The sequence below is a fragment of the Lichenostomus cassidix genome, chromosome 1Aa (genome assembly GCF_008360975.1).
Source record: "Lichenostomus cassidix isolate B80296 chromosome 1Aa, HeHo_3.0, whole genome shotgun sequence".
In the NCBI taxonomy this organism is placed as follows: domain Eukaryota; kingdom Metazoa; phylum Chordata; class Aves; order Passeriformes; family Meliphagidae; genus Lichenostomus; species Lichenostomus cassidix.
In genome coordinates, this window is record NC_139480.1 from 24,857,203 (window position 1) to 24,876,510 (window position 19,308).

At 35.0% G+C, this 19,308-nt stretch overlaps 1 protein-coding gene across 6 annotated transcripts in view; it reads right to left on the reverse strand.

Annotated features, from left to right (window-relative positions):
* Window positions 1-19,308, reverse strand: part of FOXP2 (forkhead box P2) — a 403,188-nt gene that overhangs the window by 48,932 nt on the left and 334,948 nt on the right. For 5 of the 6 annotated variants that reach the window (XM_085042858.1, XM_085042864.1, XM_085042870.1 and 2 more), the window contains 5 exons: window positions 13,599-13,736; window positions 12,233-12,427; window positions 10,569-10,740; window positions 5,525-5,738; window positions 3,802-3,906 (listed from right to left, as the gene is read on the reverse strand). In XM_085042858.1, the coding sequence (XP_084898984.1) occupies window positions 3,802-3,906; window positions 5,525-5,738; window positions 10,569-10,740; window positions 12,233-12,427; window positions 13,599-13,736 (824 nt within the window). Of the gene's footprint in view, window positions 1-3,801; window positions 3,907-5,524; window positions 5,739-10,568; window positions 10,741-12,232; window positions 12,446-12,578; window positions 12,630-13,598; window positions 13,737-19,308 lie in introns of all 6 variants that reach the window. The other variant, XM_085042895.1, reaches the window with a different exon arrangement.

A 19,308-nucleotide genomic window follows, 5' to 3' on the forward strand; every position in this document is an offset into this window, starting at 1 on the left:
GAATTTCAAATTCATTTTTGCTTGCAACATTTCAAAAGCCAAAGTGAGATCAGCTTGGAATCCAAGTGTGTCAGGGATTGTTTTAACAAAATGTTTCACTTGCATATCAGTGGTGTTTGATTTATTTTGCATCAAGCTTTTTATGTTTAAACACTGACAGGAGTTTAAATACAAAATGTTAGCTGTCACTATTCATTTAGCTGATTATGTCAGATGCCTTAGTTTTGAGAGATGGTGGCACTGTTACCAAAAGAAACAACATTCTGACAAGTTCAAAGAAGATTCTTGAGGTCATCATTTTACAGCCATACCACCTAGCCAGGGACCAAAAAAACCCAACAATGTACACTAGGTAAGAAAGTAAATAATGCTGTACACTTTGCAGCTGAAAGAAGAAAAAAATAGAACCAGCAATTTTTATATTGCACTAATTATATTTCATTAAGTTATTTCTTTATATGGTTTTGTTTCTAACATCCTGATTATGATGCTTGGTCACTATTCTCTGTAGACTTTTAAACATGCTCTCGTGCCCCAGATATAAACATCTGTTGGAAAGCTGGTCTATCTTCTCTAGCATGATTTTTTTTCCGTTGTCTCTATGGATGAAAACATTACCAGTCTTTGTACTCTAGCTTGTGTTGTTTGATGGCATCTGCTGCATGCAGGTTAGGGAACACTTGTCTGCTGGCTGGAATGTTTTATTGTAAACTTTTTGGTTTAAGCACTAAAAGTCAAATCCTTCCTACTCAAACTGACTTAGGACCAATGGAATGATAATTCATTTTGCAGACAAAATATCCTGAAGTTTTGTTACATGTTATTGCACTCTGACATTAAAAAAAACATCATGAAGAACAATAATAAATGTTTTAAGAGATCTATTGGGCTCCTCACTTAGAGACCAGAAAATGGTTAGTTTCTATCGACACTTTTTCACAGCAAAGTTCCAAATTTTCATAAGAATTTTGACACTTTTCTAATCATGTCAGTGCCCAGAATTTTCTTTAAATCTTGTAATCTTTTTCTCTAGCTATCTAAAGATATTTTCTGATTTGTCTTTAAATTTTGAAATATTTTTTAAGCCAAAAGCTGTTTTTACTGAATAGTCAAACTGATCTTGCATGCATGAGCAACTGTAAGTTAGTATCATCTTACAAAGATGGAAATATAAACTGGGTTTGTGTCTGTAGTTGAAGGATACCAAAGAAAAGATATAGGTTTAGGTTTTGTTACATGAACAGCAATTTACTATGAAGAAGATGCACTGTACTTTCTTGAAACCATTCCATATATTTCCCAGCATTAAACCAGTTCCACTTGATGTGAAACTTCTTGAGCCAATCAAAATACCTGAAAAGTATTGTAGCTAATTGGAATGTCCTCAAATTATCTTCAAAATAGAAACAATTCATATTTGATTAAAAAAAATATGGCCAAAATGTCTTTTGTGGCTATAAGTAATTTATTGAAAATTATTTGGCACTTCACCCTGAATCATTTCCCTTATTAGTAAAGTGAAGCCCAGCTGGCGTCCTAATCCTCCTTGGAGCCTCTGCTTGGATTTTTTTAGATCAAGATTTACCAGATTACTGCTGGTAAACCATTTTCTGAGCAGAAGTTGCAGTTCACTTCATAAACCAGGCACTCTTCAAAGTTGTCATAAGCATATTACAGAAATACAGACTACTAGACTTGGGTAGTGCACCTTATTAATATTTCATTTTGGTACAGTATACTTGCATTAACTCTCTTAACACAGGTATCATATTGTTTCAAGTCAGAAAACCTGAAACATCGCAACAAAGATTAGACTAAGAGCAAAGCCTTGAAAACTACAGCCATTAGTCCTGTCATCCCCTATAAAGTTAATGGGTTGGAAAAATGGTCAATCTTTCTACTAAAAGTTGATATTTAATTGAAAGAAAATGTTTTTTAATTGTAATGGGGATTTTGCATTAGTGTGAACATGAAAAGGTACTAAAGAACCTAATGCAAGCTTGTGTATTGATTTCCATCTTAATGCTAGTGTAAAATGAAGGAATATGTCTATTTCATAAACAAACTCTCCTACTCAGCATCATGACTTCTTATACGTTTTAAGGGCACAGTAGACAGACTTGAATGAAAAGATAAAATGACAAAATATTCTCGGACATCTTCTGCTGATGTATAGGACAAAAAGCCATGACACTGTTGTAAACCCTGATTGGCCTTGCACCAGAATTATCAAGATGTTATATGTCACTTTCACATTTTCCAGGGTTATTTGGTTCAGGAAAGCAAGAGCATCTGTAAACCTAGCGCTACACTGCCTTAATCAAAATGGTTTTACTGATCATGGATTATAACAAGAGACCTGACATAATGGATGTGCAAAGTCTGCCCAAAGAATTAGCATCACTATAGGCTAGATGGATGGACGTATTCAGAAAACGTACGGTTTTTTTGAAAAGGAAAATGCTTAAGCTAAATGACTTTAAATTCTTCTTATTAATAATACTTAGAACACTACATTGAATTTGGGAGATTTCATTTTCCTTTTAATACAAACTTATGTAAATCAGGTTCTTTTAAATCCTGTACAGTTTTCTTTGATAATAAGCCATTGTTTTGACATTCCATTTAATACACTAATAAACAAAAATTTGTCAGGAGTAATACCGATACACAATTTGCAAGTCAGTGTAAGTTACTTAATTTAAAACTGAAAGACAGAGAAAGCATTGCAAATACTTTATGAATAGTATTGCTATAATTCTATTACAAAAGTTATTGTGATACTGAGTAGTTATGGTCTGCTGTTAAGGTGCTTCTGTTATATACCCTGTAGTTTGCCATTTGTAAACACATCTTTTTGATGTTTCTGCCAACATCCTGGCAACAAAGCAGTGCAATTTCAAATGAGCTAATTAACTTAATTGTTGATGAAGCATGAAACAGTTCATTCACCCTGTTAGCTGCACCATGACAACATAAGAGTCTCAGCCCCTGAAGTTACTCATCTATATAAGCCTATCTGTAGCTTTCCATTAAGATCTATTGCATGCCAAATGAGTACGGCTCTTCTAACAAAGACCAGTCCGTAATGTACGTGGGTAGAAAATCGGTGCTGTTGTTGAAAATTTAAATGAACACAGAAATACTAGTAAATACTTTGAAATTAAAAAAAAAAAAAATTGCAGAACCCCATTGCAATTTGAAGCTGCATATAAAAAGGAAAAGCTGTGTCACTTATTTCCTAAACGCTCTGATTTAGAAAATAGCTGGCTAAACCAAATGCTGAAAAATGAAAACTTTTGACATCACTGTTCAGTCCTGAAAGGTGCAAACCCACCTGTACATTGTGGGGTTTTTTCTATGTATCTTGCACACATACAAGAATAAAAGCAAAAATAGACTAGCAAGTGAGAGTTAAATGGTCATGCTTAATCCTTTGTGCTTTTTTATTTATACTATACACAGTAATTCCCACTTCACACAAACTGTCAGAATTTAAAATATGCTTTTTCATACTCCTACTATCCAATATAAAATCTAAAGCATCTCTTCAAATTTTCTGAGGCTCCATTTCAGTAAAGGATAATAAGAGGATTAAACACAGTGCTATTGAAAGGCCTGCAAAAGTGTTCAACATGAAAGAAAGGATAACAATTTGACCCTCTGCAGATAGCCTCGATTATCCAGTTCCTTGAAATACAGAAAAAATCTCTGATATGGTTTACAGTAAAACTTTGTTTGCCATCTTTCACTTTCCCTTGCCTTGAACAATTTTGTACCAATGAATAAAAATCCACCTACTTTAAAAATTGTCCAAAATCTTCACAAACGCTTTCACAGCCAGGCCATTTGCAAACTCCATGACCATAGAGAGTATGGGAGGCCCCAGTCTCCTCATGTGACGAGCTGTAGCAAAAGAATAAGGCATCAGATTCCTCTCAAAAGCCATAATCGTTGGAGGCTGCTAGCGCCTGTCAGGTTACGATCAGTGACAAACAGGTCAAAACAGGTCAATTTAGCTCAGAGCAGTCAGAAAAATTTAATCGTTCTATTGAATAGTTCAACTGCCAAGGCTAGATGATGTTCCAATTAGAGAAGAAATAGAGCCAAAGATGACTGTTAATAAAGGATGAAAAAATAAGATGACTGTATAATACCGTATGCTAATTATGCCATATGACCTTGGTGTAAAATTTACCTATAAATAAAAAATACACTCAGAACTGATCAATTCTGAGCATAAATATTGAAGAATGACAGTCAGAATTTCTGAATATTGTGAATGTTCAAAAAAATTGAATTTTCTGCTCAATGTGTATAAAAATAAAGTCGCTACCATTAATAAATATTTTTGTTAACAAGCATTGCTTTGTTAACAAAAGCATATTTGGCTTCATAAAAATACCTAGCTATACTCCATGCCTTTTTCTGGAACCTCTGCATTAGTTTCATCCATGATGAGTTATCAAAATAATTTAGGGAATTGTTCCGTGGATGGGGGAGACATCCAGAAGCAAAGAGTCATTCCATAAGATATAACCACAAAAGTAATACTAACTAAAAGTACTGCTATAAAGGTATTCAGATTTTTAAATAACACAAAATAATGCTGGAAAACTGTTATCAGTCTCCCAAGAGGATGAGAGATACTGAAATCATAGTCTCATATTATAAGTTTAAAAATACTTAAATGGAAAATTTGTTTGAAATTAAAATTACTTACAATTTAGGTTATATAGACACAATTAAATTTCATATTATATTGAGATCATCAATATCTGACAACACTAATATATTTACTGGTAAGTGCTACAGATACTACGTCCTCTTGCATTTAATCCATTACTTGAAATTAAGGAACAGTAAATAATATCTGTCAGTGTGTCTGAAAAATTATTTTAACTTCATCCATATGGGGGAATTCCACTGTATTACACTAACACCACTGAAAATTTGTATGAAATATGTCAACTTCATTAGTGTCATGCATGAAAGAAGGAAAATTCAGTGGTTCTTTTCACAAGAAACAAACATGAGAACTGTTTTAATGTATTGTTTAGAAGCACTTTTAACATAGAATACTTGCACTGAATTACAGCCTTGACAACTCATATAGATGTGTATTGTCAACGAAACCAGGATGTGATTCAACAGTAAGGGCCTGACTGCCAGGTGTGTCAACTCAAATATGAATGAAACTATGCACCTACAAAAGTGCCCACAAATGTGCATTTATAACTCTACACCATCCCACTCTATTCTGTGATTTTTAACTTTTACCCAAGCAACCATAAGTTCATGTGTTATAAAACCACATGCAGGTAATTTTGTTGCGTCTGCACAATTAGACATCATTATTGAAAATTACACCCTATTGATAAACAACTCTGAAAAACCAGGTCTCCACAATCTCTTAAGTAACCTGTATTAAGTGCTATTTTTGATTGGAAATAATGTGACTTCAGATGTTATACAAGAGCTTTATGTCAAATGATAAGCACAGTTGAAATCTCATCAGAATTACCTGTCTCGCCTTGCATTTAGAACTGAAGACTGTCCATTCACTATGGAATGATGAGTTATTGGTGGTGATGCTTTGGAAGTGGTGGAGGAGGTAGTAGAGGAGGAATTGTTAGTAGTGAGGTCTAGCCCTCCATGTTTAATGCCATTGTCTTCCATACTGTGAACTCCAGTCACTTCTTTCCATAACTGCTGAATCTCAGCAGGACTTAAGCCAGCTATAAAATGAAAGAGAGCCCCACTAATATAACAAAATAAAGAGTTTCATATAATGAGCTCAGTGTTATTAATGGATTAATGCCAACAATAAAGCTGATGTTGTTTTACCAGCACAATCAACATGTAGTAAAACATAAATTCATAAATTCATATATTAAACATAAACCAAAAAAGAGCTTAAACTTGCTCTCCACTCCAGCTGCAGCTTGGAAACTTGTAGTTTCCAGGATCCATCCTAGGTCACAAAAAGCAATGTCTCGTTGAATGTATTCATACATACATGTTAGGGTTGTCTGGCTCAAGTTTGCATAAAGTCATGGAAACCTGCAGTACAATATGCTTTTGCCTGAAGACTACAAAACACAGGCAAGAGAAGGGCTGTGAGCATTCTCTTATCTTGCCACCAAACATGCAGCTAAGATAGGAAACCCAGATTTTGAAAGATTCTTTCATAAGAAATACATACACCTTCTGTCACTGCCAGACTCTGTAAGTTTGACATCTCTCTTTTGAAGAATACCAGATTAAATGCAGAAAGGAATGTGAAGCCCAGAGATCTCATGATTTTAAAGCCAGGTTTTTCAGCCTGACATGGTTTGGTCCAAAGGTATCTTAAAATCTGTCTTCTGTATTTCATCTCCACAACTGAAATTAGGTAACACATGGGCACAGTATCTAGATCTGCTGGAATGCAAAACATTCAAAATACTGATGATGTTTGAATCAAATTACTGCTATTTTTTTCTTTTTTTTTTTTACTTCTTTTTATTAAAGAGTTCACATTTCTGGTCCTCAGAAGTACTAGAAAGCATCTGTTCACTCAAACTTTTCATTGAGTAGATTTTGTTTGGTAAATAAGATACAGTAGAAAGATGTAAAGATTGTTTGGAAAATCTACTTATTAGAAAATGTTTTATTTTGAGAACATACAAACTCAGAGTACTAAAACAGATTCAACAAAAAATTATGAAAAAGCACAGTAAGTTTCTTAACACTTCTCAGTATCTATCTCACCATGAAGTATACAAAGATATTAAAAATAGATTAGTAGTTATTTACAGAAATAATAAATTCTGGAGGTAGTGTGGAAACAAAGTGGGTGGAGGGGATTTTTTTTTTTAAATTATGAAAGCACCTCATTTTTAGACTGCTGCTTTGTGTCCTGCTTCTTTACCTTAGATACCACCACCCATTGGCAAACTCAGCCAAGGAAAAAGTGAAAAAGAGTTGATTGCAAGTCCTAAAACTGGAGTTTATATCATATTGGTACAGCAAAAACTTAGGTTTTAAAGAAGCAAGCAAAGAAGCCAGGCTCTAATTTACTGCATTAGAGAGATGGGTAACAGGAGTGATGGTAATACTAGTTGTAATTGTTTAACGAAGGTAAGTAATTACTGCTGATTTCATGAAGTATGTTCCAGCACACTGCAAAAAACCCATTTTAGTGTCGTAAATAACAGTTACCTGCAAATGTAATCACAAATCAAAATGAAATAATGTATTCACTCAGATGGCATGATATACAAAGTACATTATTTACTCCAAAGTCTTCCCTTCCTCCTGCTGTTGAACAAAATAAACTAATTCTGTATTGAAAAAAAATTAAAACCAAGAATAAAACCATCTGTTTACATAATCAGATATCGCATCTTCTAGTGAGAGAAATTTCACTTGAGATCATCAAACCTTGGACCCTGTGAGAGCTGGGTAAGAGCTGCTGTACAAGCTGAGTGAATGCAGGAGGGCTGGGAGCAGCTGGAGCAATGGTCTGTGCCATGGGCAGGGATCTCCTGCCTGAACCTTCTGCTGGGGATGGAGCTGTGCCTACAGGCTGCCCAGCTCACCTAGGGCTTTTTTTTTAAATCAGAAAGAAATTTCTCTCTAGGCTCCAGCTGGTTAATTTTATCACTTCTTCAGGGGACTCTGAAAGGCTGCCTTTTAGGATAAAAGGATTAAGGGCAGGCACTTAAAAAGTATGAAGTTAATAAGCGGATTTGTAATTAATTGTAAATTATGGCAATTTTGTGGTTTCTGTGTCTAAAAAAGTCAAACTCTCATTTTACAAGAGACTTGTAAAATGGCTGACAGACATTTCAGTCTGGATGTAAAAGCAGGGTAAGTTTTAAAGTTTCATGGGTTGTGTCAACCCTTAAAATACCCTCTCCACAAAATATTAAAGGGGAAAGGATCAAAAAGAGGACCAAGAGTGGAATAAAATTACAGACTATAATAAAAGTTCAAATACTAATTTGCTATGAAATTTACAAACACCAAGAATTTGGGGATTTTGATACTACTTTTGTAACTCTTTTCACCTCTATCTACTCTATATTTCAGTAAATGTTTAATAAAACTATCATGCATAAAAGCCATCCATGCAACTGTTCTTCATTTTCCAAAACGGACCGATCAAAGCTTGTGGTTTTGGTGGTTTTTTGTTTGTTTAGTTTGTTTGGGTCTTTTTACTGCTGTGATTTACAGTTTTTTGCATTAAACTAGCATCAATGCAGCAATACACGGAAGTAACTCCCAGCGAGCCACTGGTTATGGATATGGCATAGTGAAGACCTGGTCACAAAATAGATGTTGAAACACCTATTATATCTTATTTGCAATACCTGACCATCAAGAAAATGTGGGAAACATTCCTGTTCTTTAAATGGAGAAACTATACTTGAAGAAAATACTGTTTATATATGCAAACCTCACAGCTGTAATTGTAACATACATCTTTTCACACTACCAAATGCACCCTACCCACAGTACCCCTCTATTATCAGCCAATAATAATTTGTGGTTTACGGGACTCTTTAAGGCCAGCAACTTATGAATACAAATCCCCTGTGTTACTTTCAGTGTTTTAGCCATTTATGTAACTGAGCAATCTGAATGGATGCATATAAAAATATTCGTGTTACACATATAAATACTTCTGTATAACTATCTTGTATCTCTTGCAGCTCAGTAGAAGGAGAAAATCATACTTTTACCACATCTAGTGTGTATTACCTTAATTCAACTCTGAAGGTTTAATTTAAAAATGGAATAATCAAATACTTGTATATAATTCATTATAATGAAAAAATATCAAGGCAAAAGCAAAAAAGATATTCATTTTCTTCAACAAAAACAATCTATATATTTTAACTGTAGAGTTTTGTAATTTCTTATTTCTTTAGTATCAATCCTTTTTGTCATGAGTTCAGTTGGACTTAATTATTTGAGCCAAAAAAGGTCTTAAAAAGAACTGTTTACTACTTCTCCGAAGAACTATTAAAAAGGTATTTTTTCTGTGTTTTTATACTAGAAGTGGATGAATGAGTGTCGCGTTAAACTAATGAATATCAATGCAATTGGGTAGGAGTGCTGAGGGAAATCTATGGGGATTGCTTAATGTGAGAGAAAACCTGAGGAATTCCTCTTGCAACAGATGGCACAAGTGGGGATTGCAAAAGGTAAAGCAGTTTGGAGGGAGGTTGTGTTTCATGCTTTTTTCGACTCTGGTCCAAGCCAATTGTACAAAAAGAAAACAGCATTACCAGTCTTTCATGTCCAAATTTATGAATCAACTTGTCTCCCCATTGCTATTCTCAAAAAATAATATTTAGTGTATTAGGATTCTTTTTCATTGTAGCTTTTACAACTTTAGATATGCTTGTGTCATAGCTTATTTACACAACAAAATGTATGAAATTAACACACTTATTTGTAATATCTGGTTTTTTTGTTGTTTTGGTTTTTAGGGTTTTTTTGTTTATTTTGGTTTGAGGTTTTGGAGGTTTTTTAAGACTGTTTTCTATATACTGTGTACTCTGGTTTTATTCACCTGATTTCTGAGGCTTGAATTTCATAATAGTTATCTGGCGGAGGAACTAATTACATGCATAAAGCCCAATTAAAAATAATGTTACCTGTCATGAACACAGTCTAAACAATGCTCATTTCAGGCTGGGGTATCAGAGACCAAATTATTGTGTAATTTTTATGACAGACACTTAGTTCAACTCTCTATGATAAAATAAACAGAAACACATACCTCACAGGTTATAGACAGAGTCCTTTAGATGGGAAGACTGACCTTATCTTAAAATGTAAGCAGCATTTATCTCCAAGTTAATTTACTTTTCAAAAGTGTGTGCCCTATTTTCTTTCAAGTAGTAGAGTTTGAGCTCATTTTCATCATTGAGAAATCCTGATTAAAGTGACAAAAGGAATTTTTTTTTCAAAAGTCTTTACTGTTATTTGCCAGTCATAGTTCATTGCTATTGGAATCACCACCTTCAAAACTTGTTGTCCTATTTAACCTATTTAATACAAAGGAATAGAAAAGAAAATAAATCCTAAAGCTTGTCCTTAAATTCATTTGTCATAAATTGAAGATTCAAAGTGCTTTTCAATGCCAAACACTTTATTTTCTTAGAAGAAGAAGAAAAAAAAGTAAGTTTTGAATGGCCTTAATATCACTGTCTGATGTATTTTATACCTGTTTGCTTATATTAAATGAAATAACATTCCACTAAATCAGATTTCAGTGATTCCTCAGAGAAAAGCAGTGATGCTTGAATTGTGCTGCTATTAGAAATTGTTTTCAGCACAATAAATATGCACCTTCCATCTAGGAAAAAACACTAAAAAATGCTGCCCTTTTTCCCATAAGAGTATGCTGTAAAATTTATCAGCCTCCAGTAAATTTGGTAATATGAATATAAGTTTCAATTGCAAAGTATGCTTATGTGTCATAGTGGGAAACTTCTGAAGTTCACATGCAAAAGAAAGGGTTAAAAAGTTGTGAAATTAAAAATTTCTCCAACCATATATTACTCAAATACCTTGTGGCAGAGACTGGACAGGAAGAGCAGACTGGCCAGGTGGGATGGAAATGAGTCCCTGACGCTGAAGGTTCAGCAGATGTTGCTGCTGCTGAAGTTGCTGCATCTGGAGGAGCTGCTGCTGGAAGACAAGCTGCTGGGCTGCCAACTGCTGCTGCTGCTGCTGCTGCTGCTACAAAGAGAAGGGGGGGGGGAAGAAAAAGCAAATGCAGCAAAAAGTAAAGTGCGCAGTAAAGGCTGGAAAGCTAAAAACATAAAATCAACTTCTTTCCTTTTAATCTCAGTTATTAAATAATAATGCTATTTGTAGAATACCCAGGCAGTGAAAGTGTTTGAAATTTTCTATTATATTCATACAGGCTATTAGGTATTAGGGATAATGGCAAGATACACTTAATGACACACTAAAGAAAAGGGTCAAGACAAAGTATATAACAGCTGTTTGAAACGAAAAAAAAAAGCTCAGCTCATGGCAGATGATAACAAATTTATCTATGCTAAACATATAACTTTTTACAGCAGCCTGTGATTTGAAGGCACTCTTGTTTTTCCAATTGACTAAGTTTGGTCTGCAGTGGCCCATAAACATGGTCTCCAGTGATCTATTAGTAAACTGGGATGTAGCCTTCCTTTCACTGGCCTGTTAGCTCACTCTCTTTTCATGTTGGAATATATTACAAGGAGCATGGCATTCAAGGCAACGAAATGCCCTATTATGGAGCAAAAGTACAGGTTCCAATTTTGTGAGGCATTTCAAGACAAACTTGAGTTTTCAAAGACTCAGGAGGGTATGAGAAGGCAGTCACACTTCAGAAAAAGACAAGCTGCTGTGGAAGACCTTTCCTTTCTAGTTTGGGGAAAAGAGAAACTTCTGATGCGCTCACTGGAAAACAGACTGCATAATGGAGCAAGTCATGTGGATTGCCCAGAGCCTCCGGAGAAATAAGGGAGCAATTTCTATTCCGTAGTTGATGGCTGTCTGAAATTCTATTCACAAATCCAAACAGAAACAAAGCCTCAGGAGGTCACAACTGCTTCCTCGACGTTTGCATAATGGGCAGCTTGAAGACAACGTCTAGGATACCTGCTGATCAATTTAACTACTTCAACATGTTTTGTTTGTATTATGTTTATATTTGATGCAGTTTGCTGACAAGTGCAAGCTAGGCCTGAGAAACCCACTTGTCAGGTTGATTTATGAGCACATCAAACTGTAACTTTCTACTCGCCACTTCAAACCTACAGTAGCAGTTCATTAATCAGGGGCCTGTGACTTTGAAATCTGTGCTCAATCGCTCTTTTTCAGCCATGGACTAAATTTGCATGCTTTCTGAGCTGTGCCACTGAGCAAAGTAAGGCTCCTTCCCCAACACAGATTGCCAGTGAATACAGGATAATCAGTACCGAGTCCACCACACAGTTTATTCTTGGCACACTCAGATTCATTAGCGAACATTAGACGACAGCAGCACTACACTGCTCAAATCCTATGTCTCAGAAAGGGGAGCAGGAGAATTATACCAGCACTGCTATTAAGCCCAGTAAAGATATAAGAACAAATCTTTGATAGCTGCATCCTTGCTACAGGAAAGGATCTAAACTGGTCTTTTGCAAGCTTCTGACAGCACAGACTAGTGTGCGTCAGCAAGGGTCTTAGCTCCTACCTCTTTTGCTTGCTTTCCTGGATGCTGTTGCTGCTGTTGTTGCTGCTGCTGCTGCTGCTGCTGTTGCTGTTGCTGCTGCTGCTGCTGTTGTTGTTGCTGCTGTTGTTGCTGTTGCTGCTGCTGTTGCTGCTGCTGCTGCAAAAGCTGAAGATGTAACTGCTCTTGCTGTTTCTTGTAAAACTCTTGTAGTTGTTGCTGAATAAACCATTTTGACTTTAATAAATAAAGGCAAAAGTTTCAAGTATTATAAATCTCCTAAACTCTTCTAGATTGGCATATGGTAGCGTAGCCATTAAGAATCACCTCATAACAAAAAAATGTGATTTGAAGAGGCAGATCTACATACATTTTTTTCCAAGGCGGTTCTGAAATTTTCCAATGCAGATTCCAAAATATCCTAAACAGAAGGGTATAGAAAATCTGTATTCTAAAGGGAATGCAAGAGCCAAATTAACTCCTCAAATAACTATGCCTAAGTTCCTCACACGTCCTATATAACAAATCAGAAGCTGCACTCATCCACTCTCAAGAAACCTACAAGTCACTAAGGCCAAACAAAACTGTCTGCTTCTGAGGGGAAAAAAGTAATTAATCTGTCAATCTGCTTAGCAGGATGCTGGCTTCACAACTGAAGGTGAATTGCCTGTAATGATCACAGTACTGGATATTAAAATGTTTAAACATACAGTTCAGTGATTGAACTATGACTATGACAGACACATCATTTTCTCTATGACAATTAAGCATGCACCCAAAAATCCACTCAGTGTTACACCAAGGCACTGATCACTGACACTATCATTATTGTAAGAGTAACAAGTTCACGTATTTCTCAATTAGCTGACAGATTTGGTGCTAAGGAAACAGCAACCTTCTTCATTTTAGCCTTATCTGGGACAAATTTTTAGTATGTAAAAAAACAAAATAAAAAACCTTTTCCCCTGATGAAACAAGCTGTTAAGTTCAAATTTCATAACCGCATACCATTTATGTGACTAAAGGGAGCACTACAGTGTTATGAATTTTAAAGCAACAATTATCTACAACTCTATTTGCACTTCCTTTGGCAGGTCTACAATTAAAATGTGCCTGAGCGCTTGAAAATTTAAACATCAATTTGTTTGGTATTTGTAATGCATCTGCCACTGCTGTTGCTGGTTTTAATATAATATTTAATGTTTCAAAGTGTAATTTCACACTTCTGCAATTAAAAAAAAAAAAATTAGAGACTGCGAATTTTCACATTTATTTTCATTCTTTTTGGTGTAATGAGCAATGGAATATCACAAAACAAGATCCATAAAATCTGGCTGACATTTGTGTGAATGCCCTGTGCTAACAGTCCAAAGCAGGTAACACACATTACCTGCTGCAACATAACTGCTTGCTGCTGCTGGAGAAGTGCTTGAAGCTGCTGCGGAGACAACACTTGCTGCTGGAGAATCTGCTGCATTTGCTGAGGGGTGATCACCTGGGGAGTCATCATGGCCACTGACACAGGCACCTGCACAGGGAAAGAAAGATATCATCGTCAAACACATTTTACTTTGCCTGCACTACAGCAGTACATCTTTTTTATTTTGTACCAAAGATGGACCATAATTTTTTACATGGTATTTATCACTGCAAAGTTCCATTTTCAGTCAGAATCTGTTATTTTAAGGCCACAGTACTGTGGCACTCTATTTCCAGAGGCATCATTTTCGATCAGACTCAAGCTCTACGTTTCACATCTCTTATGTATTCCTGCAAGAAATTTAAGCATTGGCTAGTACAAATGTGTATTTAAAAATAAATGATCACATGGCAGGGCTCTCAACACTTCATAATCAATCATCTTATCAAATGTCATAATGTTACGAATAGAAAAATCTATTGAGACCGTTTCAAACGATATGATTAAGGCAGACAGTAAAATAAGTATCTTAAAGCAGTAAATGTTTTCCACAATAAAGACACTCAGCCTAAAAAAAAATTTGCATAACACATCACTTCGGTAGAAGACAAACTTTCTTGCTCAGCTAGTCTTTTAAGAAGGTCTGATTTATACAGGAATAAAAATGTCACGGACATATCAGAGTACACAGCAGGGGCTGCCACCTCAGTCACCTGGTCTCTGTGGAGAGAATCGTGTTCTCAGTGCTCCTAACTGAAAACTGAAAGTTGGGATAATATTCTCAGGAATATATGTGTGAGTTGGAAAGACACAGCAAGTATGTTTCATTCTGAATGTAGGAGAGAAAAGTCCTATGACAGAGCCTGGGGTGTTTGTTGAGCGCTGTGGCAGGAACACAAAGTGAGACCATTGCTCCAGCTAACCAGGACATGGTCAAACAGCTGTCAGCAAGCCAGGCTTTCCACTCATGAAAAAGCAGCCATTCGCTTGTCTAGCAAAATTCAAATGTTTTTTTCTGTATATAATAGCAAGCTGGCATATAAATACTGCTTTGTGAGATGTTGTGGGACATTCCAGTCTTCTGTAAATCAGCAAAAATAATATTATTATTAATAAATTAAATCATGAGCCAATTTAAAGAGGAAAAACTCTTGTAATGTTTCTATTACTTGAATCTATCCCAAAAGACTTTGTATAAATGAAACAGAGGAAAAAAGAAACATAAGTCTGCTGAAATTTACTTTTAGAAGAAATTACCTCATATAATATTACACAGAGTGCCACTTTTCACACAATTCATCACAGCATAAACTATGGTCTTAAAACATTGAATAATTAAGAGTCTGAAAGTAAACATACCAGCCTTTACTAAAAAGTCTGATAATCCTTTTCAAACTTCAAATAAATTTTAATAATAAAAATTCTGAAGGTTTTACTCTAAAATAAGAATGGAAAAGACAAACGAGATTTCCACTCAAAAACTTGTGGGGAGGAATTTAAGCTCACCTATCACTGTACTCCTTCCATAGTCAATAGAATAAAGAAATCATGAGCAAAGTTTATCTGGTTTAGTTTAGGCATTTATTTTACCATGGAACTAAGCCCACACTGTGAATATGTCTGTCTCACCGTTGAGTGAAGACTCCCTTCGAGTAGATGTCTAACTTTCATATGATTATTTCTGGTTGTTACACTTTGTAACATCTAGTTTTGTAGCATAGGAAAAATCACACGTCTATACAATAATGTTTCATTCTAAGTTTAGCAAGTCCTAAAGGCAAGACAAACAGGTTTTTACAACTTTGGGATGCATGAGCAAAGAACAAAATTCACTGACTGGAGTCACTCTTCAATTCCCTCTGGAAACACTAAGAATTTCTTCTGTTTACTTGAGATCTGAATTTGTCTTCTTGTAACAATTTTATCTAAGTGATGCTATTCAACTGCCACATGTCACACAGATATTAGAAGGCAGAGAGGAAGATGGATTCTTTCCCAATTAAACCGTTACCTTTAAACTTTAAACCCTGCAAGAACTTTCCAAACACTTACATGCTTACTTAATATAATACGTACCAAAATATGAAGCTGTTGCACTTTTATCTTTACATTCCTTCTATCCTTCCCAGCTTGTGTATTTTCAAACACACATGTAAAACTTTTGATCTAAACAGAGTGAAAATCAATTTAACTCTGTAACTGGGACTGATTTGCTCATAGTCTGTGCTAAAGACTCCAGCCAGTAAGATATTTAGCAAAACTCATGATGCTACAAAAGTCCTCTACTCCTCAGTCTGAAATACAGATTCCCCTTCACCAAGCATATTTTTGTTAGCTTTTGCAGTATCTGCTCTGAACCTTCCTAGCTGCGTACATGCTCTTATACTTGGAGACACATTGGCTTTGCATTCTGACAGCCTTTCTCTCAAAATTTGTTTTTCCTGTAATTTTTAACAGTTCCTTTCAACTGTATAAGCTAGAGACCTATATATACCTGCTTTTCAGGATGATAGACAGAAGCACAAAAAAACCTGGCAGTCAAGATCATTAGTAAAAATACAGATTTATGTAGATAATATTGCCTTTAGAAGAATTTTATATGATGATACATATTTGTGTATCACACCTTATACATATATTCTTTCCCACAGATAAAGGACAAGGCATTTTGAAAACTGCTTGAAATTTACATTAGCAGAATGCATTAAGCAAAGAGATTTCTCTAATTACCATTAGGTAAGATAGATTGGTACACTTCACAGCCTTCAGTGATACACCAGACTGTACTCTGTTCCTCACTGGCATAGTGTTACTGTGCTATCTGGACTGGAAGACTATCCAATACCTGCTATTTTAGGGCCAATTATATGCATTAGGTATATTTCTTTGATTTAGTGTCTCTGTTTTTCAAGATTGCCAATCTGATTTTACAAAAATGTAGCAGAGAGACAATCTCTTTTTCATGGAAATCTCTCAATGCATCTAAAATCAGTTCAGGTAGAGTGACCCAGTGAAGAGACAGGGTCATTCCTTTGAGCAGACCACAAACTCCCCAAAATTCTTTGTTAAACCTCTCACAAAAAATTGAAGTGACAAATTGAAACATGATTTATAGCTTTAACCTATTTGTCACACGGCATCCTCAAAGAAATTGAACTCCTAACATTGCCATGAAGATGACTGGGTATGCAATCCTACAAAACACAATGAGTGGGGCAGTCTCGGAAGAGCACACAAATCTGTTGGCCCCGTGATGGACCCAGATGGATATCCATGGATATTTTGAAGTTTCTAATTTTTTTGTTGCAGGCTGTTCCTCATTTCTTTGGATTATTTTATAAATCCTGCTAAATAAAATTAAAGATAGGTAAACAAACCATTTTTAACACATGTAAGTGCTATTTCAGGCAAGAACAATAGTAAATTGCTTTATTACTGCTGGTGAATGTACAAATTAAACAGAAGCTAAGACTCAGAATGAAAGTATTCATATTTGAAATTAGATAGATGAACATGGCCGCAAAAATGAAGACAGAACTTCTTTGAAGAATAAAAAATCTGGATTTATCCCAGCTCAATTTAATAGAGAAATAGCAATGACTAAGGCTCTAATTTAACACCACTCTTTTGTTGCATATTAAAAATTCATCTTCAGCTGCATAAAAGCTTTCCAGGTAAACACTCATCTATTGTTCCTATGAACTAATTGATAACAGGAATCATATAAATTTATATTTTCACGTGTTACCTATAAAAATCATATTCTTAATGGCAAAAATGGATAGGTAGCTCGCACCTGTAATAAGCTTTTGCATTTTTCAGAAGCCTTGAAAAACTGTACACATATTTTCAAGAAGTGTTGACCAATCTCATCAAGTACAACTAGAGAAGACACTATTTTTATTCCAAGTCCCTTTTATTTTGAAAGTCAGGTATTGATAATGAAAATTACAACAAATCCTTCCCTTAGTTTTCAGTGCTTTTGAGGAGAGTCACAAAATCACATATATTAGTCATATTCAGAGCCAGTTTAAGGTAGGTAGGAATTACTTCTTTGTTACAGACAGAGGAAACAAGTCACCACCTTTAAGTAATTAATCCAAATTCACATCATATTTTAAGTGACAGATCTGAGAATGGAACTGTTCAGTAAGACAAGTCTCTCTGGCTTATTGAAAGATGTGTAATTAAACATTTAATGGAGAACCTTTCTGTAGGATCCTCCTTTCAAAAATAAATGTAGGTGTGAAACCACACACAGTACAGGATTGGGATTTTCAGCAGGAAACAATTATTTTTAAAAGATGAAACTACTGCATTCCTTCTCTTCCTACTTTGGTATACGTGTGGAGTGTTTACCATAATAATAACCTTTTGAATCTTCCTGGTTCTATGGCACTAAAAAGAGCTGAGAATAAACTGAGTGATATTTGTAAGCTGTTCATAACAAGAGAACAAGAACACACAATGATCCCTATACACTGACAATATATATTGCCGAGTTTTATGCAGTTTAGATAAGGTTACATGCTTCTGAAAATACACATTCTGATACAAAGTACTAATGTTTATCAACAGAAAAACACTAGGAAGCATGCAACAGGAAAAATAACAAAGTAACAAAGATATATCCATTGTGTATCAGGACTCCTGTTTTCCCGGTTTACAGTGGAATTTAATTTATTATTATTAATCTATCTACATTTTAATTAATTTAATATACCAGAGCGTGCTTTGTTGTGTAATCCTGGTTTACAGAACTTTATCTTTACAGCTTTTTTCTGTTATCGGACACTTCTCCAATTACAGGTAAACATTTTAGGAAAGATTAAAGTATTTTCTATTTACAGGTAGTGGAAAACAAGCTGTCCGTACTCCTGCTGTAGTAGAGATTATAGGTGATATATAATATGCTACACCATATGTTTAAAGGCCAATAATGCAACTTCTAATCTCACTCTGGCTAATCAAGCTGCTCAGATTATTTTACATACATCTTTGGTTTAGGCCTTGACATGCCCTTGTTTTTCTTTCTTCTCAAAGCTAAAGTTCCCCTCTTTGATTAGCTGAAACATTTGCATGGTCACTACACATTTTTCATTTTATAAATCATTATGCATTAGCAGTCTTGATCGCCTAGCTTGACTAATCCTGATGAACTGAAATCACAGCTGAAGGTCAAACTCCATCCCACTGCACATTCATATTCAAACAAATCTGCACCATTGTTCATTAGACTTCTAAAATCATTGAAAAGAAGTAACTGAATATCTTACCCTTATTCTTTATGTTTTCCAAAACTTTATCTATAAAATGTTAATGTTTAACAGATGATAATAGCAGACTAATGTCAAAATCAATACAGGCTTGCTGTTGGAGTGCTTAATTTATTGAAAGTTGTACAACCTAGATCTTAATCAATACATGTGTACAGTCAGAATATTTCTGGTGTTTCACTGATTATTTTGCTTTGTTCCACTTAAACAACACAGTTTAAACAACACAGGTATACCCTTACTATTGCATGTTTTAAATGCAACAACTTTTATTATAATATGACCTGGGTCTATTCTGCATAAAGCATGCTGTCCAGTTTTACATTGTTAAGATAATAATTTTCTACTCCTGTAACAACAATCAGATCTACTTATATTTTTACTTTTTTATTAAACACACACAT